Source organism: Halichoerus grypus, chromosome 1 (assembly GCF_964656455.1).
Source record: "Halichoerus grypus chromosome 1, mHalGry1.hap1.1, whole genome shotgun sequence".
NCBI classification, from domain to species: domain Eukaryota; kingdom Metazoa; phylum Chordata; class Mammalia; order Carnivora; family Phocidae; genus Halichoerus; species Halichoerus grypus.
Window position 1 is genome coordinate 182,476,536 of NC_135712.1, and position 26,682 is coordinate 182,503,217.

General features: G+C 39.6%; 1 protein-coding gene across 1 annotated transcript in view; it reads left to right on the plus strand.

Moving 5' to 3' along the window:
- The window catches only part of SUCLG2 (succinate-CoA ligase GDP-forming subunit beta), a 255,141-nt gene that overhangs the window by 40,900 nt on the left and 187,559 nt on the right, over nucleotides 1-26,682 (plus strand). Inside the window, exon 2 of the mRNA XM_036068021.2 lies at nucleotides 9,507-9,648. Within this exon, the coding sequence (XP_035923914.2) occupies nucleotides 9,507-9,648 (142 nt within the window). The remainder of the gene's footprint in view (nucleotides 1-9,506; nucleotides 9,649-26,682) is intronic.

Genomic DNA, 26,682 nt, shown 5'->3' on the forward strand with positions numbered 1-26,682 from the left:
GCCCAGTGGAAAACTGTTCAAATAAATGAACAAAGTACAGATTCTGCCGGTTTCCCTGGTAGGAGCATGTATATGTTTACTCTACCTTAATTTGTTTTCCTTCTTCATGTAAATAAATCCTGCCCACTTCTGTTCACAATATAAAATTCAGGTGATTTTCCTCTGCAACACAGTCGACCTAGCACCCTCCACACTAGGGGATGGGCAGGCATTTCCGAAATGATGCTGTTCACTATGTTTAGTGCCTCTCATGCATTTGTTTCTCCTGTTGTGTTAACATGTTCATGTTTATCAGGGTTGTATTTTTCCCTCCCCTTCGTTCCTGCTGCTGGCAGAGCTGCAGTGCAGAGTTAGGGAATGAACTCTCCTCTGGGCATTTGTCCTTACTGCAAAGAGTTTTACATTTCTTTGCTCCTTAAAAACACATGCTGCTTTTCTGCTGAACCTAGGATAAAAAGAACAAGGCGGTATCTCTGAGAATCTTAATTCTTTTGACTTAGTGAAACCCATCTAGGAGCCTTTCATTCAGAGCTTCCCATATTTCCCTCCAGCCTCATGTTCAGGACAGCTCTGTACCTTCCTGCACTGAAATCTGTACACCACCTCCTGTTTCTCCTGCGGCCCCATTGATTGCTCAGGACCCACTTTTGTGGACTGAGGGTGGGGGGAGGGGACATTCACCGTTAGTGTTTCACTGAAGAGCAGACTGTGGAGTCAGGCACACCTGCATTTGAAAAACGGCCCTGCCTCTAAACGTCTCTTAGTCTTAGCAACACTTCGCTTCTCTGAGCCTTACTTTGCCCATCTGTACAATGGGCTTCTATCAGTTTCTTCCTTGTAGGGCTGTTGGGAGAATTAAATGAGGTAATGCTTGTCAAGTGTATAGTAGAATTTCTGTAACTTCATGGCACTGCTGCATGTCAGCTACGATTCGGTTTGGTTTAAAAATAGAAGATTTTGTCAGGGTACCCCAAGAAGCATTAATCCTAATCATAAACACTATGATCCAGTTTCTGGATGGTCTGCAAGTTGAACTTTCATTTCCTTCCTGGTAGGACAGGTTATTTATTTTTATTTTATTTTTTTTTTCTTTAAAGATTTTATTTATTTATTCGTAAGAGACAGAGAGAGAGAGAGAGAGAGAGAGAGAGAGAGGCAGGCTCCCCGCTGAGCAGGGAGCCCGATGCGGGACTCGATCCCAGGACCCTGGGATCATGACCTGAGCCGAAGGCAGACGCTTAACCATCTGAGCCACCCAGGCACCCCCTGGGTTATTTATTTTTAACAGATGCTGCCCCCTCCTTACTGTGGGGTCTTCAGGCAGACGGGTGTGTTGCTGTCAGAGACACAGTGCCCGAGGAGCAGAAGCGGCCCTGGGCTCCTCGTCTGATCTGAGTCTGCTCTTGTATAAAGGAGAGCCTAACTCTTGTTCCTCTTCATCAGGAAACTTGACTTTGCTTCTCCAGCCCCCGGCTCTCGAGAAGCCGCACATTCCGTCCGCACCGTTTGTTGCGGGGGCCCCCCTCTGTTAACTCTCACTGTGTCTGCTGCCTTGTCTTCCCTCCTTTTACATGGAACACTGTATTTTTAGGTTGGGAGTGGCAGTGTGGTTTTTGTCTGTGTCCTTCCAAGTCTTTTTTATTGATTTGGATTCACAGACTGACCCCCCCCCCAAAATAATCAATCAATCAGTCAATCATTTGGAATAATAGAAAGCCCATGGGTTTTTTAGACTTTGATTCAAATCCTGAATCACTTATCCGGCTGAGTAGCCTTAGACAAGTTACTTAATCTCTCTGACCCTCACATTTGCTCATTTGTGAGGTGGGAGTTACCCTGGCTCAAATGAGATGGAAAGTCAAGGTACTTAGCTCAAATGGCACATTTTCATTTGCTTACTAAGTGTGAGCTTTGGTCCTTCCTTTTGTAAATTACTGTCCTTTCTTTCTCTGTGACTGTTGAGTGATTTAATTATAGAGATTTCACTATTAGAGTTTAAAAATACTTCCCCAGATGCATTTAAAGCGAACAGCAGGACACTGTGAGCACTTCTTTATCATTTATGGGATCACCTACTATTTTTATTTTAGGGATTGTTCACTGTCTCCATGTTATACTTTCTCTCCCCCTTTGTACTTCTGCATTAAAGAATAATGGCAAAACATTCTTTTGAGTACTTATGGTCTGTTGGGCACTATTCCAGTAGATTTGCACATATTACTCATTTAACCCTCAGAGCAGCCTATGAGGATGGGCCTGTTAGTTTCCTCCATTTTGTAAGTGATCATGGTCTCTCTGTGCACCTGCTAGAGCATACAAACTCAGCCACAGAGCACTAAGTAATTGGTTAATCCATTTCCTTACACTGTGCAAAGTGGGGGTCACCTAAATGGAGAAGGGTGAGGAGCATTCCAGTTTTAGATAAAAAGGATGCTGTATTTCCAAAGGTGACTCAAAATAAAGGCCCCCCACTTTAGCCCGAACATCCAGTAAACTGTAACAAAGTGTCTGTACCCAGGTTCCTATGCTTTCTTCCACATCTGACGTCATTTTTTTCTTTTCCATATGCTTAGGCTTCTAACACGATGTTGCTTTTCTTTGTCTGTGTTTTTAGCATGTTGTCTTTCTGAAGGAGGAGTTGATAGAATTGCATCCAGGATTAAACAGAAAAGTACCATTATTATTATTATTATTATTGCTGCTATTATAATTTTCCTTTTATAAACAGGATTCCACTGAATCTCTTATACAGAGTGATAGTGAAGTGGCATCTTCATCAGAGCCTGTTTTAAGCAGGCAGGTCTTTTATTTTGTGATACCCATATTGAGACACATTGAGTTATATCTGTCTTTTCATGTGCACCAACACGTTTATTTGAAGCCTACTATTTCCTAGGTAACGTGACTAAGGTAGATTTATGGGTGCTAATTTACATACAGAATAACATTGGCAACAACTAAAATATAACAAACACATACCAACTTTTGGCCTGCCACAGCCCACTGAGCATCTGCCTTCCTTGCCATGCTTGCAACGAGAGGGGAATATATTTTCCTCTGAGTTTATAGCTAATTCCTTGTTTGTATTCCACTGTCGTCATTGCTGTTGAGAGCTTGAAATGAGGTTTAAGAGCCTCTTCCTATCTCACAGCAGGAGTTTATATTAGGGGTGGTCATTCTATGTAACAGAGAATGCATGCCCTCCTTGATTTCACACCACATTTGGAGAATTCTGCTGCCTTGAAGTAAGGGTGCGAGCCCTTCATTTCCAAGACAAGTTAATAGATGCTCCAGGCTGTGCGGTTGGGTTAAAGCCTAGGTTTGATCACTTCCTCTCAATGTTGTTTCTAAATAGATTGATTTTCATTGCACAAATAATAAATGAATGTTTTTCTATGAGAATTGTCTTAAAAATTATAGATTAGGGTAAATCTCCCTTTAATTGCCATATTTCTGGTCTGTCCTCCTCAAGTTTACTGGCATGAGGTTGGTGAACTTCACCTGGACCTTTCCCTGTACATGTACTTATACCTATACCTATTCTTAAAAGATAGAGAATGTTGCTTTGTGTGTGGACCTGTGTGTCAGACATATAAATGTTATTCTACTTTAAATATTGAAAGAAGTTGGCTGTTTTCTTTCAGTAATATGCCTTGGAGAACAATCAATGTTAGGACGTTCATACTTATCAGTCTAGGCTAGTCAATGAGGCGATTACAAGTTATTCCCAAGATCTCAGTGGTAAACACATCAAAGGTTTATTTCTCATTCATGCAAATGTGGGTCTGGTGACTCCAGGGCCAAGGCAGCAGTCTTTTCAGTAAGTCAGTAATCCAGGCTGCTTCAACCCCGTCACTTTACCCTCTCCACACGTGGCTCCCAGGACCTCGCAGCCAAGGAAAAGGGTCCTGGAGGGTTGTATGTGATTGCTTAAGAGTTTTGGCACCCTACCTACAAAAGAACTGAGGATGTAGGGGACCACATACTGGGTGCTATTGTGTTGCCACAGATATTTTGAATGCTTCATATTGTTAGAATGCATTGTGGTTTGTTCAGCCTATTTCCTATTTGCTAGGCATCTAGATTACCGTCCAACTTTATCCTTTATTATACACAACACTGTGCACAAGATCCTGGTACATATCCCTAGTACATGTTTCGCTAGGTTAAGCACCCAAAAGGAGACGTTCCAGTTCAGAACGTTGAACAGTGGTTGTTTGAGTTTTCATCAGTGCTGTCAGATTGGTTTTGAAGGTGGTCACACTGGTGTTCTCTTTGCATGGGTAGTGTGTGGGGAAGGCGCATTTCACCATACCTTCACCAGTAACATCATGAAACCTTCATTTTTGTTTTAATTTCTATTATCCTGGTTACTAGTGGGTCCACAGCTCTTCCTAAGACTCGGCTCTGCTACCTTCCTGAGGGAAGAAGCTTTGCTGTGGAGCATATCAGGCTGCGTGCAGAAAGACCGAGGGGGCGCGCAGAGCCAGTGGGCAGATGTGGCTCACCGAGTCTCCCTTTGGGGGGCGCCCAGCTCAATGACATTTTCTCTACTCCCTTTATTGATTTTTCTCCTCCTATGCTGCTATTTCAGTAGTCTCTACACCTCTAATTTTAAAACCATGGGGCGAAGGATGATTTCTCGGTCGTGTCATTTTTTTCTCTGTAGCTGTCTAATTTTGTGCTTTGAGTTTTCTTATGAATTTTTGCCTGCTTAGTCATTGTCTTTTTATCTCTTGGCTCTCTTTGTCTTTCCCCTCATTTTTCATTCTTTTTCTTCTGCCTCTGCTCCCTTGTTCCCACAGGCCCTTAAATCCTTATGCCGTGCTTTTCTTTTAAGTTGTATTACCCACTTCCATCCAAGCTTGGAAATGCTTGCTCCAGCGAAGAAACATGGAAGGGAAGGGAGCCCTGGAAAGGTCAGCATGAACATCCAGATGGAACTCACCCCAGGTGCCCACCCACCCCAGCTGTTTTGAGAACATAATGCTATTCCTAATATGGTCACTTGCCAAAATCTGTATGAAAGAAGGACAGAAAATGGGGATTAGTCTAGTTTTCCTCCTGCCTCTGGCTCACTAGAGGATCCTTAGACAGGTTACTTCCCATCTTTAGGCCTCAAGTTTCCTGACGGTAAAATGAGGTTGGTCCCCACTAGTCCTTCCATACTCTGGAACCCCAGTATATGAAACATGTGATTGCCTGAGAAACTGCCTCGGAGTGGGGTCCCAAAGTCACCTTCATAAGTGGGCCACTGCCATTGCCCTTCCACTCCTTGAAGGGGGCACCTTCAGGCTCTGTGGAGCACCAGGTTGTTTAATAGATTTAACAGGGGGAGACAGTTACTGACAAAGGTGTTAGAACTCTTGGCAGGCAAAGAGGGACTGGGAAGGCAACCCAGAGAATGGCAACAAAAGGAATCCTCTGTGAGCCTGAGGGGTGGAAGGAGGTGGTGTTACAGAGTCCGGGGCCAGCTGATGAGTGCAGGAGCCACGGTGGGGCAGACAGTGGGAACTAGAATTATGGAGGAAGGGCTTTCTGGGGGGTACCTGAAGCCTGACTCAGAAAGAGGAAGAAGAAGTCTGATGTCTTCTTCTCACTGTTCAGTCTCTGAATGGGGTCTCAAATTTAGGCAGAAGTCAGTTGGCAAAGAGCTTGGGTATTGACCTGAAGGCAAATGGGCAAGTAACTGGCAGAAAGTATTGAAAGGTACTGGGTCAAATGGTCCTTAAACTCTTTCCATTGCTCACATTCTGGAGTACATGAATTCCCTGGGAAGATACAAGTCTAGGGTTTTAACAGGTAGCTCTTCCTATGAGTTCAAATAAACTGCTTCTACCATTCTAGTGTCTTAGGACATCTCCACCTCCCTACCTCCCTCCCAAAGTCTGAAGCAGTTACATTTTTCCTAACAAGCACTGTGCCAGCATTTCATGAGAATTCCATTCCTGGCAGACTTCTGGCTTTTTAAGGAGAAGAACACAATCTCACTATCCTGGTCTCAGTCTTTATCACCAAGGGGCCTCTGGGAATGTGGTGGGACCATAATATAAACACAGGGAGCCAACAGTATGACTCAGTGGATCAACAGTATGGATTAGAGAAATTTTGCTGCTTGACAGCTACCTGTGATCTTTGGCCAGTGACTTAACCCTCAGCCTGGGTTTCCTGATCTGTAAGATGGTTTTGTTAGTCAGGATGCTACAGATAGGCTAGGCTCGGCCACAGTCAGAAGTATTCTCCAGAATCTCAGTGGCTGGAAATCCACAAAGGTTTATTTTTCATTACGCATTCATTGTGAGTGACCTGGGAGTGTGTCTGTCTTCACTGTGACCCCTGACTGATAGGTTAGCTGCCAACATAAATATTCCCATTCCCCATGTCAAGAGAGAGAACTTAGGGGGAGAAACGTTGGTAATCAAATGTTGGTCCACATGAGTTACACCATATATATTCATGATTTATTGACCAGAACTAGTTACACAGCTGCACCTAACTTCATCTAAGGCAGGGAAGTATCTAGAAGGAAGAAGACTAGCAGTATTGGTTGGTTTGCATTAACAACAGTTGCAGAGAGAAATAATAATACTTCACTTTTCACAATGGTTTTGACTGTTAGATAACATGAGTGCTTAGTAGAATGCCTAGCACATGGTCAATGCTCCATAATAGGAGAGGAATCTATTCTAAAATATTATTGCTTTTATGATTTAGCAGTTGATTACATTTCCAGCATACTTGACACCATCCACTTAGTAAATTTCTCCTTTTTTTTCTTCCCCCTGAAAATGCAGAGTTAGACTTAACCTTTTCCTCTCTGGATATACCACAGATTCTTAGTAAATGCAGTTGAATTGATGAAGTTTTAGACCCAGCCACGGACCCTACTCTTCTGAGCTTAGGTTTGACAAAGGTAGATGATTGTTCTGTAAGATGATTGTGGAGTGATAGCTTGGGTATCTGCAGTGGCTTGGAACTATGTTCACTGTGTTGGTTTTCAATTTAAGAACAACAGACTTTAAGCAGGCTTTCATCTGAGTCAATGCAGAAACGGTCAATATGTATTATATGTCTATGAAGCTGGTCTTTGGATCAATTGCCATTAGTTTGCAGCAGATTGCATTAACATATCCAAAATTAATACGGCCAGTATTCTAATGAAAAGGAATTGACCAGACCACACTGTTTTTAGTGGCTGTTTTTAGTCTCTCACATGCTCTTTTCAAACTGTAGTTCTTTTTTTCTTCTTCTGTTAATGGCTTATGTGTCAACATAAACTTAATCTATTGATCCTTCCCCATCTGCCTTTTAAAAGCGGTCCTAGAATATAGTATATATCTCATGCTTAATCTTTTCTTTCATTAGGAAGCTTTTACTAAATGCCTGAAACTTGAATTTTTCTTGGTACATTTGTTATATGATGTGTTATTAAGACTTAAGTCAATGAGTATGTTCGTGTGTGATATTTTGTGTTTTTCAAATTACTAATGTTTCATCAAGACTTAAAAATTCAGAAGTAAGATTAGCAAATCATAAACAGTTAATAAATCATACAGTATATGATGTGAGTATAGCTTGTCTGATAATTTATTTTGACTCCAATATTATTTATTTCTGAAGATGAAGTGTAGATAACTTCAACATTTAAAACATCATTACCAGTGTTCGGAAGGCTGGAACAGAGAGATTTCTTTAGGCTCGATTATGTTGAGATTTGAGTTTTTTACGAGTGTGTGTAGATTATTATTTTTTTAAGGTCTGAAGAACTTTTACTTTTCTATCTTTAGAGAAAGTTTAGAGAAAATCACTTTCTGGAAATGAAAAATTACCTGTAGTTGAGAACAAAAGGACAAAGGCAGGCCTTATTCATTTGGCCATCTAACTAGTATTTTCCAAATGCCAAGCACCATCACATTCTTCTTTAAAATACAAAGAAGTTGAAGACACTCTCTGCCTTTGAGTAAAATACAGTTTAGTTTTAAGGTTCTGGAGCCTTCTTGGAATGTCCCTGGTCCAGAAGAGATCCATGAATGCATTGTAGCTTGGAGATTCCAGAAGAAAGTGCCATTTTAAGGACACATTTGAGGTCCTGAAACCTAATGGTTCCATGTCGTAAAGCCCTGTGGACCTGTTAATGGTCTGTGTGATATTGTCTTGGCCATCCACCAAGGCCATTGACAGAAACCACTAGGAAGCGTGTCAGGTGATTTTCCTCCACCAATCTTGTGATCAAGTTGTGTGACTGATTTTTTGGTTTGTGCATTAATGGCATTGTTACCTTACCTATTGTGAGTAGTGTGTGTGTGTTTGTTTTTGCATCATGACTCATGGTTGGAAATGAGCTTAAACTAGGTATATTCATTTTTTTCTCTTTTAAAAATGGGGTGTATAGATTTGATCAGGAATGCTTTTGGTTTTACTGAATAAAATGAGAAGAATTTATTTGTTCATGTTGTTCTGCTCTTTGATTACTTTCTTTCAGCACAGATTAAGAACTAACTGATAGTACATATTGGAAAACCACTTCTACATGATGCTTAAAGTTACTTTAATACACAAGTTGCAGTTTTTAGGAAGTAGTTTAATTAATGATGATTGTTTCAGATTACGATCCTCAAATTTGGTGTGTGAAAGAGATAATATCATTAAACACATAATGACTGTGCTTAGCTTCTATTAAAAACTATGGTAAAGAAGTGGATTAATCTGTGGCTTGTCGAACCTCAAAGTGTTAAAAAAATTTCTGAGATACCTTACAATGATTAACGATGTGCACACAGTTATTAAAATAATGCTATGAGCTTTATTTGGGGTGGCAATGGGGGGAGGCATATCCTATATAATAGAGTTCTTAACGTTTTGTTTTTTGTTTTTTAAAGATTTTATTTATTTATTTGACAGAGAGAGACACAGCGAGAGGGGGAACACAAGCATGGGGAGTGGGAGAGGGAGAAGCAGGCTTCCTGCGGAGCAGGGAGCCTGATGCAGGGCTCGATTCCGGGACCCTGTGATCATGACCTGAGCTGAAGGCAGACGCTTAACGACTGAGCCACCCAGGCGCCCTGAGTTCTTAACATTTTAAAAAATAACCTTTTATTCTTAAATACTTACAGACTCATAGGGAACTGCAAATGAAGTGCAACAGTCCTATGTACCCTTCCCCCTCTTGCCCTCATGTTGACATCTTACTTAGTTTCAGTTCAGTGTCAAAGCTAGGATATTGACATTGGCACATTCTTGTTAACTTGATGATAGACCCTATTCAGTTCTCACCATTTCTTTAAACCTGCATCCATTTGTTGTGTGTGTAGTTGTCCTTAACATTTTTGATTAGAAAAACAAGCATGAAGAATTTGTAGGGTTTTTTTTTTTCTTCCCTTTTAAAAAAAACCTCTGTTGCTGATTGTCATTTGAGGGTACCTGTAAGACTGGCTACATGTGTTGCCTGTTATTTTTCTTGTTATTTTTAAGTGTTCTTACGTCTCTCTCTCTCTCAATTTCTCTAGGCAGTTCAGTTAACCCCCCGAAGATGGCTGAACCTGCAGGAATACCAGAGCAAGAAACTGATGTCTGACCACGGAGTCAGAGTTCAAAGATTCTTTGTAGCAGACACGGCAAAGGAAGCTCTGGAGGCTGCTAAGAAACTAAGTAAGCTAATTCACAACAGGTGAAATAACACTTGCCCAAATTAGTGACCTCACAGGTAGCAGTGAACCAGTAGGTAAATTTCTTTGTGGCGGGTTATACTAATGGCGACAGATACGGTAGAGAGCTTTTGAATTATAAAGGCTAAAAAGCCCAATTAGGAAAACTTGGTTCTTTTTTACAAGATAGCAGGGTATGGGATGTCACTCTGTAATTTTTCTGAATTTTTCCACCACTATTTCACGTGGTTCTCTTGATCTGTGGGTTAGTGGCTGGGAGAAATAAGGGTGAATAGTTTAGAGTGTCAAAGAGAAGCCCACAGCAAGGTAAGGCAGGAAAAATGGTTGGCATCCTTATTTAAGCCTCTAGAACATGAAGAAAGTTCTCTCTGAGTGACTGGAGAGTGCATGCATTTGGAAGCCAGGCTGACTTTGCATCAGGGTTTTGCCCTCCCATTTACCAGCTCTGTAACTTTGTATAAGTGCCTTCTCCTTTTTGTGCTTCAGTTTCCTTATCTAGAAATCAAAGCTACTGTGTTATCCTCCAAGTGCTGTTGTGAGCCTTTAAGGGAGACTATACATTGGTATGTGGTAGAAAATCTACCTTATTTCCCAATTATAGATTGAGAAATTAGGAATCAGATCCAGCTGTTTTTTCCACGAATATTCCTTCTAGTGGTATACAGACTCTCTTACTGTCAGTCTGGTTTAGCACTGTCCAGTAGAAATAGAACGTGAGCCACATAAGTAACAATTTTCTAGGTCATATTAAGAGAACTAAAAAGAAATGGGTGAAATTAATTTTAGTAATATATTTTGTTTACCCCAGTATATCTCACCCCAGTATATCCAAACTGTTGTCATTTCAACATGTAATTAATGTAAAAGAATTATCAGTGGGATTGTGTACATCCGGTTTCTGTCCTGCTCTTGAGGAATCTGGTTTGTATTTTACATTTCCAGTGCATCTCCTTTCACACTAGCCACATTTCAGGTGCTCAATGGATACATGGGGCTAGTGGCTACCATATTGGACAGCATAGATCTGGACACTGGAAGGAAGTACATGTGTATTCTTTGCCTGCAGCCTTGGAGAGTGGTGGCTTCCCACCAGAAATAAAGAATGGAGCATCTGCTAACTGCCCTTGCCAGGCAGCTGTAGCAAAAGTTTGAGAGTGCAAGATAGAGGCGGGCTCCATTTTCAATCTCCCAATTTTCTATGCTCTTTTAAGAGTAAGGAATGAGGTACTTCAGCTAGTAATTGTTCTTTTATCTCCCTTACAGAGTTCTGCCAGATGCTTATATGCCAGATCCTTTCTGTGTTATGTCAGTTGAAATGCATGTTTATTCTTCCCTTCAACAAATATTTATTGATTGTCAGCCACATGTATTAGGCACCGTGGCTACAGCTGTGGAAGATAAGCAAGCCCTCTTTCTTTTCAGAACTTACATTCTAGAAGGAAATTAATTTGTAATTTTCAGATGCTCAATGTAGAAATTGAGAGTGACTTATAGTTTAAGAAATAGAAATTGGTTTCATTTTCAAAAACTATCAAAATTGGTTTTCATGGTGGAAAAAAAATGGTAAAATTCAACCAGCACCTAGATGAGAGCTCCTCTGTGCATTGTGGGAATAGACTCAGTAAACGTTAGTATTCCGACCATTTTACATGAAAGGATCATTTTTGTTTTATACTCCTGTAGTTTGGGGAATGGGTAATGAGAACAAAGAAATGTGAAGTTCAAGTCGGTCTTTGGTCTTCATTTTCCCCATTATTTCCACAAATGTGCTGACATACTAGTATTCCAGGTCCAAGGGTCCCTCAGGGAATTCTGGAAGCCAACTGATTACTGTCCCCTCCCCAGTCAGGCATAGCACAGCAGAGAGGGCTTATCTTTCAGATTTCCAATGGAAATTTTTGGGCTTACTAAACTAATTGACTTCTTAGTCACTGGTTTGTTTTATAAGCATTTATTCAGCCACTGCTTTGTGGTTGGGCATTGTATACTGTGTTTGTAAGACAGAATTTTTGCTTTGCAGGAATTATAACAAGGTGGCATTTATATGCTGGGGCCTGAGTGAAGGCAGGGAAAGACACAGACAATAAAGCAAGTTTAAATAGAAGTAAAATTAAAAACATTAAAATAAACTTTTCAAAAAGCCATTTTGGTTCTTGAGGAGGGGTTTTAAGAAAATCAAAGTGGGTAAAAGGATTGAGATTGACCCAGCTGTGTCTGTACCTTGGCCCGTGCTACCTGTGATACTCGTTTAAGTGGTGTGGCCGTAGGAGTGCTTCTCTGATCCTGTTTAGAGCGAAAAGGGAATTGAGAGCACTAATCCAAGCCCCCCGTTTCCTGAATGAGTGAGTCATCCTTCTCTCACTCACTGAGGAGTTTTGGAGAGACTGTCTTTTTTCCATTGGATATTCTTTCCTGTTTTGTCAAAGAGTAACTGACCATCTAGCTTTGGGTTCATTTCTGAGTTTTCTTTTTCTGTTCTGTTAATCTGTGTGTTTATTTTTGTGCCAGTAGTATACTATTTTGATCACTATAGTTTTGTAATATAACTTGAAGTCTGGAATTGAGATGCCTCCAGCTTTGCTTTTCTTTTTTAAGATTATTTTGACTATTTGGGGTCTTTTGTGGTTTCATACAGATTTTAGAATTGTTTCTTCTAGTTCTGTGAAAAATGTTGGTATTTTGATAGGGATTGCATTAAATGTATAGGCTGCTTAGGGTATATAGACTTTTTTTTAGTATAGACATTTTTAACAATATTCTAATCTATGAGTATGGAATACCTTTCCATTTCTTTGTGTTGTCTCCAATTTCTTTCATTGGTGTTTTATAGTTTTCAGAGTATAGGTCTTTGATCTCTTTGGTTAGGTTTAGTCCTAGATGTCTTATTATTGGTGCAACTGTAAATGGGATTATTTTCTTAATTTCTCTTTCTGCTGCTTCATTATTGGTGTATAGAAATGCAACAGATTTCTATACATTGATATTGCATCCTGCAACTTTACTGAATTCGTGTGTCAGTTCTAGCAGCTTTCTGGTGGAGTCTTTCAGGTTTTCTATATATAGTATCATGTCATCTGCAAATAGTGGAAGTTTTACTTCTTCCTTACTGGTTTGGATGCCTTTTATTTCTTTTTGTTGTCTGATTGCTGTGGCTAGGATTTCCAGTGCTATGTTGAATAAAAGTGGTGAGTGTGGACATCCTTGTCTTGTTCCTGACCTTAGGAGCAAAGCTCTCAGTTTTCCGCTATTGGTGAGGCTGATAGCTGTGGGTTTTTCATATATAACCTTTATTATTGTCAAATTATGTTCCCTCTAAACCTACTTTGTTGAGGGTTTTTATCATGAATGGATGTTGTACTTGGTCACATGCTTTTTCTGCATCTATTGAAATGATCATATGGTTCTTACCCTTTCTCTTGTTCATGTGATGTATCATGTTGATTGATTTATGAATACTGAACCACCCTTGCAGCTGAAGAATAAATCCCACTTGATTGTGGCAGCTGATTTTTTAATGTATTGTTGAATTTTGTTTGCTAGTGTTTTACTAAGTATTTTTGCATCTATGTGCATCAGGGATATTAGCCTGTAGTTCTCTTTTGTGGTGATGTCTTTATCTGGTTTTGGTATCAGGATAATGCTGGCTTCATAGAATGAATTTTGAAATTTTCTTTCCTTTTCTATTTTTTAGAATAGTTTGAGAAGAATAAGGATTAACTTTCCTGTAACTGGTAGAATTTGCCTGTGAAGCCATCTGGTTCTGGACTTTTGTTTGTTGAGTTTTTTTTCACTACTGAGTCAATTACATTGCTGGTTATCAGTCTGTTCAAATTTTCTATTTCTTCCTGTTTTATTTTTGGTAGGTTATAGGTTTCTTGGAATTTATCCATTTCTTCTAGGTTGTCCAGTTTGTTGGGATGTAATTTTTCATAATATTCCCTTACAATCCTTTGTATTTCTGTGGTGTTGGTTATTATTTCTCCTCTTTCATTTGTGGTTTTGTTTGAGTTCTTTGTTGTGGTTTTGTGTGTGTGTGTGTGTGTGTGTGTGTGTGTGTGTGTGTTTGATGAATCTGGCTAGAGGTTTATTAATTTTGTTGATCTTTTCAAAGAACTAGCTCCTGGTTTCATTGATCTGTTCTATTATTTTTTTAGTTTCTATATCACTTATTTCCACTCCAATCTTTATTTTTTCCTTCCTTCTGCTGGTTTTGGGTTTTGTTTTTTGTTCTTTTTCTAGCTTCTTTAAGGTATAAGGTTAGATTGTTTATTTGAGATTTTCCTTGTTCTTGAGGTAGGCCTGTATTGCTATAAACTTCTTTCTTAAAACTGCTTTTGCTGCATCCTAAAGGTTTTGGACCATTGTGTTTTCATGTGCCTTTGTTTCCATGCAAATTCCTTTTTAATTTTTTTATTTCCTGGTTGATTCATTTATTGCTTAGTAACATGTTATTTAACCTCCATGTATTTGTGGTCTTTCCAGATTTTTTCTTGTAGTTGATTTCTAGTTTCATACCATTGTGGTCAGAAAAGATGCATGGTATGACTTCATTCTTCTTGAATCTGTTGAGGCTTATTTTGTGGACTAATATGTGATCTCTTCTGGAGAATGTCCCATGTGCACTTGAAAAGAATGTATATTCTGCTGTTTTAGGATGGAATGTTTTGAATATATCTGTTAAATCCATCCATTCCAGTGTTTCATTCAAAGCCAGTGTTTCCTTATTGATTTTCTCACCAGTGGGGCTTGAAGCCTCAGAGCTCTGAGATGAGGAATTAACCTCCCCACTGTGTGCCCCAGGTGCCCTTCAGATCACTGTTCCCATGCTGTAGGTCTTTCGGCTGTTTGCCCTGCCTTTTCTCCAAGAGTAGCCCCAGTGTCCTCCGAGCTCTCCCAGATCCAAGCACGCTGACCTTCAAAATTCCAGGCTTCAAGCCCCACTGGTTACAAGCACCCATGAAATTTGGGCTCTCTCACCCTCCAAGCTAATTTCCCAGGGGATTCGCCTTCCCTGTATGTTCCCCTGTGTGCTAGTCTCTTTCTTTCCCCTTTCTGCAACTATGGCTCTCCTCCACCACAGTGGTCACAATCTGTTTCTCTCCCAGGCAGTATCTGTGCACTTCCTGTCCTCCTCGATGTGGCCTACCCTCAGTTGTGGTGTTTGTTCTGCCAGTCCTCAGATAGGTTCTTGGGGTATTTAGGGTGATATAATAATTATCTAATTGTATTCATGGATCAACATGAGACTAGGAACCTCCTCCTACAACACCATCTTCCCTTCCTTCCCTAAATGTTGCCATTGTTAGTGTAGTGTTGTGATTTTGCTAAGCAACGAAACAGGTAGGGGTAAGGTTAAAAACTTGCCAAAGTTGTACAGCTAGTAAATGACAAAGATAGGATTTCTACCCAGCCAGATTAGATTTAATCTCCTCCCCAAGCATTTTTCCTCTTTGCTAACTTAATGATGATATCCTTGGGAGATTTTTATGCATTGAGTCAGCATGTTGAAGATGGAAAATGCATATTAATAAATTAGAAGATTGAATTAAAACTAGATGTGGCAAGTTCTAAGGCACAGTTTATAGAAACTGTGTAATCTGCAGATATTTTCTTAATGATTCATTTGTTGTATCTCTTTGGGCAGTAGAATGTTTTGCCATATAGTTATGAAAAGCTTGTTCATTTGAGCATTTGTTTGAAATGGGTAATGCAAACCTTTTTGTGAAACACAATTCATAATGATAAGATACTGAGTGAGAGCCTCATTTTCTTGCATAGAAAATAGACTTATGTCTGATTGAGAGAGTAAATCTGGTTTGGTGAATTAAGTTTTTAATATGTGGGTAATACTCATTTCTGCAGCAGTTTGTATGAACTACCTTTTGTAATCATGCTTTAAGGAGGGCATGGTGCCCCTTGTATACAGTTTTCTCAGAAGGCTTATTAATTACGCTTTCCTCCTGTAATTAAATTTAATGTATACAATCAATAGATAATTATGGAGTACCTACTGTATGCATAACTACTCTTTACGTTGCCTTTCACTTTTCTTTAAAGATGAATGAAAGAATGTGTCTGTCATGTAACTTGAAAGCCTGTCCTAATGGAGTAATTGCGTATAAGTATCGATGAAACTTATCTAGGACGACTACCTTTTAGTTTTAGGAGTCGGCATAATTTATTAATTATTCCAATCATGTTGATGTGAGACTCTCAACATTTGATTAAGCAAGAAGATTGTAATTCAAAAACTCACAGTTTTATTTTTTGCCAGGAAAGAAATTGAAATATGAATGGAAAAATTAATCTTCTTTGAGCTAATGACATGCATCCTAAAATGGAGATAAGGAGCTTTTATTGAACTTGGTTAGCTTTGGATTGCTTTCAGCTACAACATGTCTCCATTTGTCAATATGATAACTTATTCTTTGAGTTTTATATAATCACATCCTAAAGCCTAGTGAATTACTTACAGCATTAAGGAATTGTATTTTATATAAAAAGGAAACTGCTGCCCATTGACTACTGATTGACATGTACTATTAATCCTATAGGCAATTAAATACATGGCAAACCTTGATTTTGTGGCTTTGTCCTATCACATTTCATGGTTAGGAACACCTGTCCTTTGTGCTGAGATGATGGTCATGATCGTCTTATAAGGATAGGTGAGAATAACATTGATTTCTGTGGAGTAAATCTTCATTTTACATTCATATCAGCCGTCCATTGTTACGAATGGGCAATCAGTGCAAAGAAGCAAGCATGGGAGTGTGGCCCATCAGAGGTTGAAGCAGTGTCTGCTTTCTAGGAGTAATGGCGGTGTCCTCGTGAGATGGGTGGTTCCTGTGGTGAGATCTGATTGTGTTCCTGGCTCCTGTTAGACCCCTTTGATGCCTTCCTATTTTCTGCGACTGATTCTCCCACCTCCTTCTTGCACCTCCCCAGTATCTTTTCTGTGATTTACTTCATGTTTATTTCAGCTAGAGTTAATTTTTGTTGCTTTCTGCCAGGAACTCTAACTCATCCAGACAAAAAATGCTTAGCATATAGGTCCTGGGACATAATAAATGCTCAATAAATATTATTGTTACTCAGAATATGGTCACTTGCTCATGATCATGTTTACTTATAAATGATCCTTAAAGAAACACCTTAATTGACATTAAAGGCTTTCCCTGACTGTCCTTATGAAGAGGAACCCATTCAACAATTTGTAGCTTTTAGTATTATTTCCTATTGTACATATTTTTCCAAAGACATCCCCCATTTTATAAAATGTTCCTTTCTCTTCTTCCTGAGTCTGAAAATATAAATGGGCTTCTCTGGTTATCTCCTTAGAATTTCTCTGTGCTAGAGCATCTTTTCCCTAATTGTCCTGTGGTGTTCCCTGGGTAAAAGCAGCAGGAGACCTATAGAGTGCAGGGCAAGATAAGACAGGTTGTAGGCAGGCAGGCTTTATGGAAGTGCATATGGTTTCCTATGCACTTTCCTGAGAAACTAATGAGAACGGCACTTTGAAAGTCAATGCCTCAACTTGAATTTTGGCAGTATAGTAAAGCAAGGTTTAATTATTCTCCTCACATTTTAACCGATACAAATAATAGTGGTGGCATTTAACCTTTGGCCTCTTGCCATGTGCCTGGCATCATGTTGAGCCTTCAGTAAGCAGGATCTCATGTGATCTTCTTTTAAACCAGAGGGGAAGGTTTTCCTTTAGGAACTGGTTCTGAATAGCATCAGAGCTCCGCATGCCCATGATTGTGTATCCACGGGAACTGACATAATTTTACTTTCTGTTTTCTCAGTGTGTTGTTAATGGAGTTATTTATTAACTTGTTTTTTAGAGCTACCTCATTGTGAATGAACAAAGAAGTTATGTTGCCACATGGTCTCATTTCCCAGGATTTTCCTCTGAATTATTGTTCCTTGGGGTCTTTCACTCACCCAGGGTACAGCTTGATAGCTCTGAATGTCCAGACGGTGGTTTATAGGGTTGTAAGTGTAGAACAGCTTTGCCTGGGCTCAGTGGGCATAGGAACTAGCTCCGTATTATCTGTCTGTCTGGATATAGTGGCCTTTTAATGAAATCTTATATGTAAACAGACAGATCTCTTCTGATTATAAAAATAATGTGCTCAATTATTTTTATTTAAAAAATACAGAAAAGTACAAAGACGTAAAAACACCCATTATCCAGAGGGAACCTGCCTTCATATTAACATATTTCCCTCCATTTTTCTTACGCATTCATTCAGCCAGCAACATTAATTCCTGTGTACATATGCACATAAACATAATTGAGAGAGTGTTTGTTCTTAAATTTGGGAAAATACAATGCATACAGTTTTGTAATTCTACTTAAAAAATTTTACATTATAACATGAACATTACCCAAGTGTTAAGTTTTTTTCAAAAACATTGTTTTAATGGTTGTATGGTAATTCCCAGATTGGCTGTGTTATTTCTTATTGTGACTTAGATTATTTTTTTTCTGTTTCAGCATGTTAGGTGATGCTAGCACCTGTAACCCATAAGCTGCCAAATTCCCAGTAGCTTCATAAAATAAAGAGGTTATTTCTTAATCATGTAGAAGTCCAACGCGGTCTTCTTGGTTTGCCTCTAAGTGCTGACTCACAGATCGAGCCTCCTGTCATTCTGCTCTGCTCTCTCCAGCACATGGTTCTCAGACATTACCTGGCAGTTGTGTTCATTCCAGCCACTTAACAGGTGAAAAGAGCATGACGGATTCCATGTAGGGATTTTGCATGGGCCACATTGCTTCGGCTCACGTTCTGTTGCTGAAGCTCCTCAGGTGATCGCAGTGAACGGCAGGAGAGACGGGGAGGTAGAGTCTCAAGGCACACTTAGGAAGAGGGGAAGGTGGGTTTGGTGATCACGTAGCATTCTCCGTAGCATATAGAATTTGGAGGAAAATGGCCCCTCTGCTTCCTGGCTTAGACTGAGCACGGACTGTGCAGTCAGGACAGACCTCTCCCCCCAGCTCTGTTTTGGTTACTTCAGCCATAACTGACTTGACTGTAAACTTGAGGATTAGAACACACACTTCAAGGAATGATTCAGATAAAAAACATGCAAATGCAGCACATGCCTTATACAAATGAGGCACTCACCAATTTCCCTTTCTTCTTTTCTTTCTTCATTTTTGGTCCAAACTGAGCACATGTCCTGAGGTATAATAAAAGGAATATAATAACAGTTATTAAAAACATCAGCAGCAGATAAAAAATAAGAATGCTCAGTGATTTTGCAATAATACCCAAGTGTTAAACTATATTTAGTGTACAGCTCGTCGGATGATTTGATAATGAATGTATTACTCTTGTGCTGTTGGTTGATGGAAGATGGTGGTGTATATGAAATCAAAAGTTGATTAATTTTGAAAGAAAATGAAAACCATTCTTTTTTTACATTGCAGCAGAATAAATATTACCTAAGGAATTATGCTTTTAAGATGCTACGCTGTTCCCTAAGGTGGTCGATGCAGGGGTTGGCAATGTTTAACAGATGTTCATAAATCGTACTAAGGCTCCACTTGAGTTTTCTAGGTTACTTACAGAAAATCAAGAAACGAATTGAGAAAGTTTAAAAAAAAAAAAACGTATTGCTTGATCTACCTTAGGATGAAAACCAGATGAACAACAAGCTATCCGAATTATGTATTTTTTTTTTTTTTTTTTTTTACTTTCATTCGACCTGGAACAAGCTAAAGGATTTGTTGAGTCTGTTGTTCTCTCAAATTAAATGTGGGCCAAGTATTAGAATATTTTTTGTCTTCAGGCTTTTATTGAGTGAATATACCAGTCACTTCAGTATGGGGAGAAAGAAGCAGATGGGATGTGGATAACAGGGGAAAAATAACAGTGCTAAAGTATTTGATATGCAAAACTCAAACTGTTCCCAGTCTTCAGGTGCTAGATGTAGCACTGAAAAGCAGCTTCACATAAATATATGTTTTCTTTATAAATAACCTACACATGAGCATCATAAACTTGAGAAAATCTAGATCCCTTCATGCCTTTCCTCTTGCCCAGAATTCCTTACTATGCTTCCCTGTTCAGTGGATTCAGGTGAAACTCCCATGGCCACTGTGTTTGACATGGTCTGTCTTTCCCCCACTGTCCCCTGCTTTGTGCTTGTTTTCTGCTGTGTGGCCACATCACTTTTTTTCCTGCCTCCGTCCGTGTTCTTTCCTCCACAGAGTGTCTTCTAACCCAGTGATCACTCTGGAATTGGTGCTAAGTTCACATCCTGAGCCTTCCCCGTGCTAGCTGTGTGGCTTGAGGCAAGTGACTTAACCTCTAGAATCCTCAGTTTCCCCATCTGTAAAATGGGTTAGGTAATAATACTTGCTTCCCAGGGTAGCGATGAAAGTGAAATGAAGGGGCACCTGGGTGGCTCAGTTGGTTGAGCATCCAACTCTTGATTTCAGCTCAGGTCATGATCTCAGGGTTGTGAGATCGAGCCCTGAGTCGGGCTCCACGCTTAGGGCTCCTATTCCCTCTGCCCCTCTCCCTGCTCGTGTGCTCTCTCAGTCTCTCTCAAGTAAATAAATAAACAAAATCTTTAAAAAAGAGAGAGAGAGAAAGAAGTGAAATGAAGTCATGTATGTATAAAGTTTAGCAGAATCTCACTAATGGGTAGCTGGGATCATTATCATTATAATTATTGCCCATCCATCTTGGTCCAGTTTAACTGTCACCTCTCAGTGATATATTCTGGGAGGCATGTGGTGGTATTTAAGGAGGTGGGTTCTGGAGGAGACAGCCTTGGTTTCAAGTCTTGCTCTACCCCCTTACTAGCTATGTTTTAAATTCTATAGGGCTCCATTTTCTCATCTGTAAAATATGGGATATCAGTAGTATCTACCCATGAGTTTGATGGGGGGAGTGACCTAGGTCTTATTACAGTGTCTGGCTCATAAGAAACATGGATAGATGTTGTCATCATATATATTTATATATTTGAATTGAGATATAGTGGACATATGACACTTTATTGGTTTCACATAATGATTCATATGTGTATATATTGGGATATGATCACCAAATTAAATCTGGTTAGTATCTATCACCAACACATAATTAGAAATTTTGTTTTGTTTTGTTTTCTTGTGAGGAGAACTTCTAAGATCTACTTTCTTACCAACTTTCAAGCATATAGTAAAGTATCATTAGCTATAGTCAGCATACTATGCATTATATCTGCATGACTTATTTATTCTTCACCCATTTTACCTACCTCACACCCCCTGCCTCTGACAACCACCAATCTGTCCTCTGTTTCTATGAGTTCTTTGTTTTGTTTTGTTTTGTTGTTTTTTAGATTCCACACATAAGTGAGATCATACAGTATTTGTCTTTCTTTGTCTTATTTCACTTAGCATAATACCTTTAAAGTCCATCCATTTTATTGCATATGGCAGCATTTCCTTGTTTTTTTATGGCTGAATAGTGTTCTTTGTGTGTGTGTGTGTGTGTGTGTGTGTGTGTGTGTGTGTGTGTGTGTCTTCTTTATCCATTCATCCATTGACGGACACTCAAGTTGTTTTTGTATCTTGGCTGTTGTAAATCATGCTGCGGTAAATATGGGGGCACAGATACATTTTCAAGTTAGTTTTTGCATTTCCTTCATATAATTACCCAGAAGTGGAATTGCTGGATCATATGCTAATTCTAATTTTAAAAATTTGTGGAACCTCCAAACTGTTTTCCATCATGGCTGCACCAAATTTACATCCCCACCAACAGTTCAGATGTTGTTGTATTGCCATGGTTTTTGCTGCTGTGGTAAGTGATATGCTCCACATGTCAGTGTACACAGGGTTGGGGTAGTAACTGTAATTGGACATGGGGTCTTTGTCCCAGAAGAAGCACATTCCTTATGCGATAATTGTGGTCTGACCTTTCACACAATACTTTTCATTTAGGAAATAGATTATATGTTTTCCCATAAACCAGGATAGGAGGTTTCAAGAATCATCTTTTTAAAATTTTCATACATGTCTCTAAGCATAGATGACCATCCCTATTGGTTTGCCTGGGACAGACATAGATATGTCTATTATTCCAGAACTGTTATTAATAGCAATCCCATATAGCAATCCCAATAGCAGTCCTGCTCTCAAAACTGTCTCATTTTAAACAATAAAATATGTGGTCATGTTACTCATAGAGTAACTTTAAAGATAATTTTTTTTTTTTTTTTGAGAGAGTACGCATACAAGCAGGGGTGGAAGGAGCAGAAGGAGAGGGAGAATCTTAAGCAGGCTCCACTCTCAGCACAGAGCCCGATGCAGGGTTTGATCTCACTACCCTGAGATCATGACCTGAGCCAAAATCAAGAGTTGGACGCTTAACTGACTGAGCTAAGGATGACTTTTTGATAACAACTGTCTTTAATATGAAACCTGTTTAGTAGGATGGAATATGATAGCTATGAGTATTATCCCATTAATTCATGCAGCTGTTAAATGAAGGACAAACAGGTGATGAACAGGCCTTCCTGACACTATTAGAGATGACTGCAGGAGTGGGGAGTAAAACGCTTGGGTGGGACAAAGTTTGCATCTCTGATCCAGGCCCAAGGCTATTTCCCATTCATCTTTGCATTCCTGGTACCTCAAACATATTATGTGTTCCATAAATGATTACAGATTGGAAAAATCAGTAAGACAATAGACCCCCAAGGAACCCTCCATCTAGGGTAACAGTGACCAAGAGGGACTTCTCTGATACATACAACCTGTAGGGTTTTTTTGTTTTTTTTTAAGTTTTCACCTTGGCCATATATTTATTCACTGTGCCCTTTGTTTTGCTTATTTAATTTAATTTAATTTAATTTTATTTTATGAATTTATTTATTGCATATATTTTTATTTTTTTTCTAGTGCCGTTGGGCCATGTCCTTAAGCTCGGTCTAGGGAGAAGGCAAAACTTAAGGGGGTAGCAGCCCCATGGGCCATGGCAGGAAAGTGGGAAGCCATGAACAGAGGCATCAGCAAGGTAGTTACTGGTGGGAAAGAGAAGTATGCTGCCTGAGGGATGTGTACATGGCTACCTTCCATGATAGAATTCTGTGGGCAACCCCTCAAACCAATACTCCTTTGAGTAAACCCCAAATTTCTTTTTGCCTTTGCAGGTTGGGAAACTTTTGGGTACCAAATCAGAATTCATCAGACTAAAGAGTTTAAATACTTAGCAACCAAACTCATGAGAATGATGTATAAACCAGAATGCCAGTGGGCCCATTTGCAAAATGAAATGTTGGTTTTTTTTTCTTTTTTTTTTTTTTGTCACTGGAATGTTCATATCTATCATCCTAATTGATGTCTTTGAAGATAGGTTTGTTTTACCTGTACGTGGGTTTTTTTTTTTTCCCTTTTCAAGCAGAAGAGCACACTTAGGCAGAAGCTGAGACTCATTTACTCATGCACTCAGCAAATATTTATTGGATACATGTCTTATGTGGTGGGAAATAAATCGGCTCACATTGTCTTGAGAACTTGATGCATGTTTAATAAATGCTGTTAAGTGCTTTGCCTGTTTTGTCTCATAGAATCCTCCTAAGACATTTCATAGATAAGTCATCATCTAGTTTATAGAAGAATCCTCTAAGAGGTCCAGGCAAGCTGGACTCTGAATTGCACCTTTAGTAGCTATATTAGTGTGCTTTACAAATTCCAGGAAAAATAAATAGAGCCCTTCTGAGTGACAGAAAATCACATTCAAAGACCTTTACTCTGAGCCCAAAGCCAAGGAATCAGGGCCTCTAGCATCTGTAGCCCTACTCAAGAAACTGCTTGCCTTCACCCGGGGACTCTGATCCATGTCTACACATCCTCTTGCTTCCTAAAGCTTAGTCCAAAACACTACACTGGGCAAGTTCCCACCAAAGCCCTCCCTTCCTGCTTGAGAAATACCTGACATCCCGTCTCTTGGATCTCTTGATTTTGTCAGTCCGAACTCTCAAGAGTTCTGGTGTCTTCCCCTCCACTACCATGAATACTATAAGGAGCCCCCATTAGCTGAACAAGCATCTAGGTCTGCTGTGTTTCACATTACAAAGATGTTCTCAATATAGAAACATCCATGGTTATGATTCAGTGCCTTAGAACTTTACAGTGGTTAGAGTTTAAAGGGGTCTTTGAGAACACTGAGGTCCCTGAAGAAGGTGAATTGCTAAAATTTTCCACTTGGCCAGTAGTATGGATCTCTAATCATAGAGAATAATACTTTATTGTTTCTGTTTTAACTTCTGTGGCTAAAAGGCTTGTAGTTTCATAAGACCAAGCAACTTTTTATTTGTTCATCTTCCTTTGATTTAAGCAAAGTAGTTTTGGTGGTGGTAGTGTAGGACGCTGTTATGGGAGTTTGATATTAAGTACTATTCATTTAGAAAGAGTGGTACAACTAAAAGTCTGGTGTAATTCTTTCTGGTTTTTATAAACTTACATTCAGCTAACTTTTTTTCCCTGTTAAATCCCTTTCAACTTTTAATTTAAAACTGTATCAGTGATTGATAAACATCATCTATAGCTCTACTGTCTTATCGATTTTCATTTTCTCTTTTCAGTAATAAAAATCTTTTATACTTAAGACCAGGAGAATATCAGATTAACAGATTTTCTGGACCATTGGGCACCATTCAATTGATATTCAGTAACTTACTGAGAACATATTTTACATACATGAAGTTGGTGGGGATACAGAGAATAAACAAACAAATTAGCAAACAATTTATGGATTGTGAGGAGTTCTGTGACAGAAACAAATGAGTGGTAGTCATGAAGGACTAAGGATGGTCCAGGAAGTCTTCCTTGAGGAGGTGATTTTAAGTTGATGTATAAAAGAATGGAAGGAACCAGTCATGAGGAGAATGGGGAGTAAGGTGTTCCAGCAGAGGTGACAGATGGGGCCGAGATCCTGAGTTGGACAGCTTTGTCAGTTTGAAAAGCAGAAAGCAGACCAGTGAGATTGATGTTTAGAGAAGGGCAGTGGGGTGAGATCTGAGAGGCAGGTTTTTGTAAGCCTAGGTAAGCAGTTTGGATTTTATTCTAAGTGAAATGGAGAAGTGCTGGAAGGATTTTATTAAATCCTTATCAGTTAAGCACCTAGACAATGGTAGATGTCAAGCCATCACAAAACTCAGTGAGTCATCTGTTCTTGCTTGAATGTTTGCACATTGGCTCATCCAGGGCCTCACTGGGTATGGCTGCAGGCTGCTGGTTGGGTTCAGGTCCACTCCAGGTGTCTCTTATCTTTCTCGGACCAGTGGGCTAAGTGGGGCATATCTCCACAGGGAAGTGGCCAACGTGCACAAGAGCAGGCCTAACCACAGGCAGGTTTGAAGCCTCTGCTTGCATCACATCTGCTAACATCCCACCGATTGAGCCTAAAGTCAAAGGACCAAGGGCCTCTAGTGGAAGGAATTGTAAGGGCACATGGCAATGGGTGTGCCTCCAGGAAAAGGTGAAGAATGGGGGTCATGATTCATTTAACCACAACAATGACCTGATCTTCCCTATTTTATAAAAAATTCACCATAGACCAGAGTGACCAGCTATCCTGGATTGCCTGGGAATGAGAGGGTTCCTGTGATATGGGACTTTCATTGCTAAAATCAAGAAAATCCAAGGCAAACTGGATTTTCCAAGGAAACGGACCTGTTTCCTATTATGGATTGTCCCATGGTGAATGGATAACATAACAGGGCTGCAGGAAGAGGTAGACTGTTCTCATGATCATGCATGTGAGAGAAGATGGCAGTTTGGAAGATGAGGGTGACAGAGGAAGTAGAGAGAAGAGGATGTCTTTGAGATATATTTTGGAGGTAGAGCTCATGGGACTTGCTGTCGTGTGGGATGTGGTAGACAAAGAAAGGAGTTGAGGATGTGTTAGACCAGTTGGATATGCTGTTTGCTGGAGCGTGATGATATGAATATCCTATAGAGGAGAATAAAAAATTTTAATAATTATTACAAGAATATTACAATAAACCAGTACTTGCAAATACCTTCTGTATTATAACCACCAAGATGGTATTTCTCTTTGAAACCCTGCCATAGGAGTCAGTGGACTAAATGAGGAGTTTGCTGTATACAGACCTAATCCTATAATAATGTAAGCAGGTTGTATCAGAAAAATGATTGCCACTAACAAAGCAATCCTTCCTAATAGCCAGCATTGGCCACCTCAGCTCACCATAGCACTTTCTTTCTGCAGGGAAAACCACTGATACTGGGAAACAGGTCCATTTCTCTTCATTTTGATTTGCCAAGGGCTGTACCCATCATGGTTTACATTTTACATTTATATCATAAGTTTCCTATGCAGTCTTTTGGGTAACTGTACATGGTGTGGTGGACAGAATATCTGAATAAGATTCAGAAAGCCTGAGTTTGAGCAGTGGCTTTCATATTCAATCATTCCCCCCTCCCTTTTTAAGGGAGAGAGCACTATGTACACTTGTGATTATTATATATTGCCAACTCCTTTTCCCCAGCTGTTTAGTTTAATATCTTGAATGACAAGGAGGACCTGTTCTCCCCCGACTCTTTGGGGATACTGCGTGAATTAACATTGAATTAATACAGGTTTACATGTGGGGAATGCTACTGAATACTTGTGTGATTCTGAATAACTTGCTTGGCATATTTGAGCTCAGTTTCTTCCTCTATGAACAGGGAATAACTGGGTTGTTGTGAGGACCACATGAGAGAATGTCCATGATGGTACTCTGTGAGGTCCTGTCAATAAAGTCCTTTTCCTCCTCCACCAGGACACTTAGTTTCCAGGCCTGGATTCCGCTGGCTTCATTTTTTTCATCCACAATGCCTTGCACTCTTGTACGTGTTGGTGATAAACACACATTTGTGGGAGGCATGACAGATAAAGTGTCAGTTTTCTAATAATTGGTCTTGATTCTGCCACTTACCTCTTTCGAGTATTAGCTGTCTTAGGAAGCCAAACTTCTTGGGTTTTTCTTCTAATTTGCT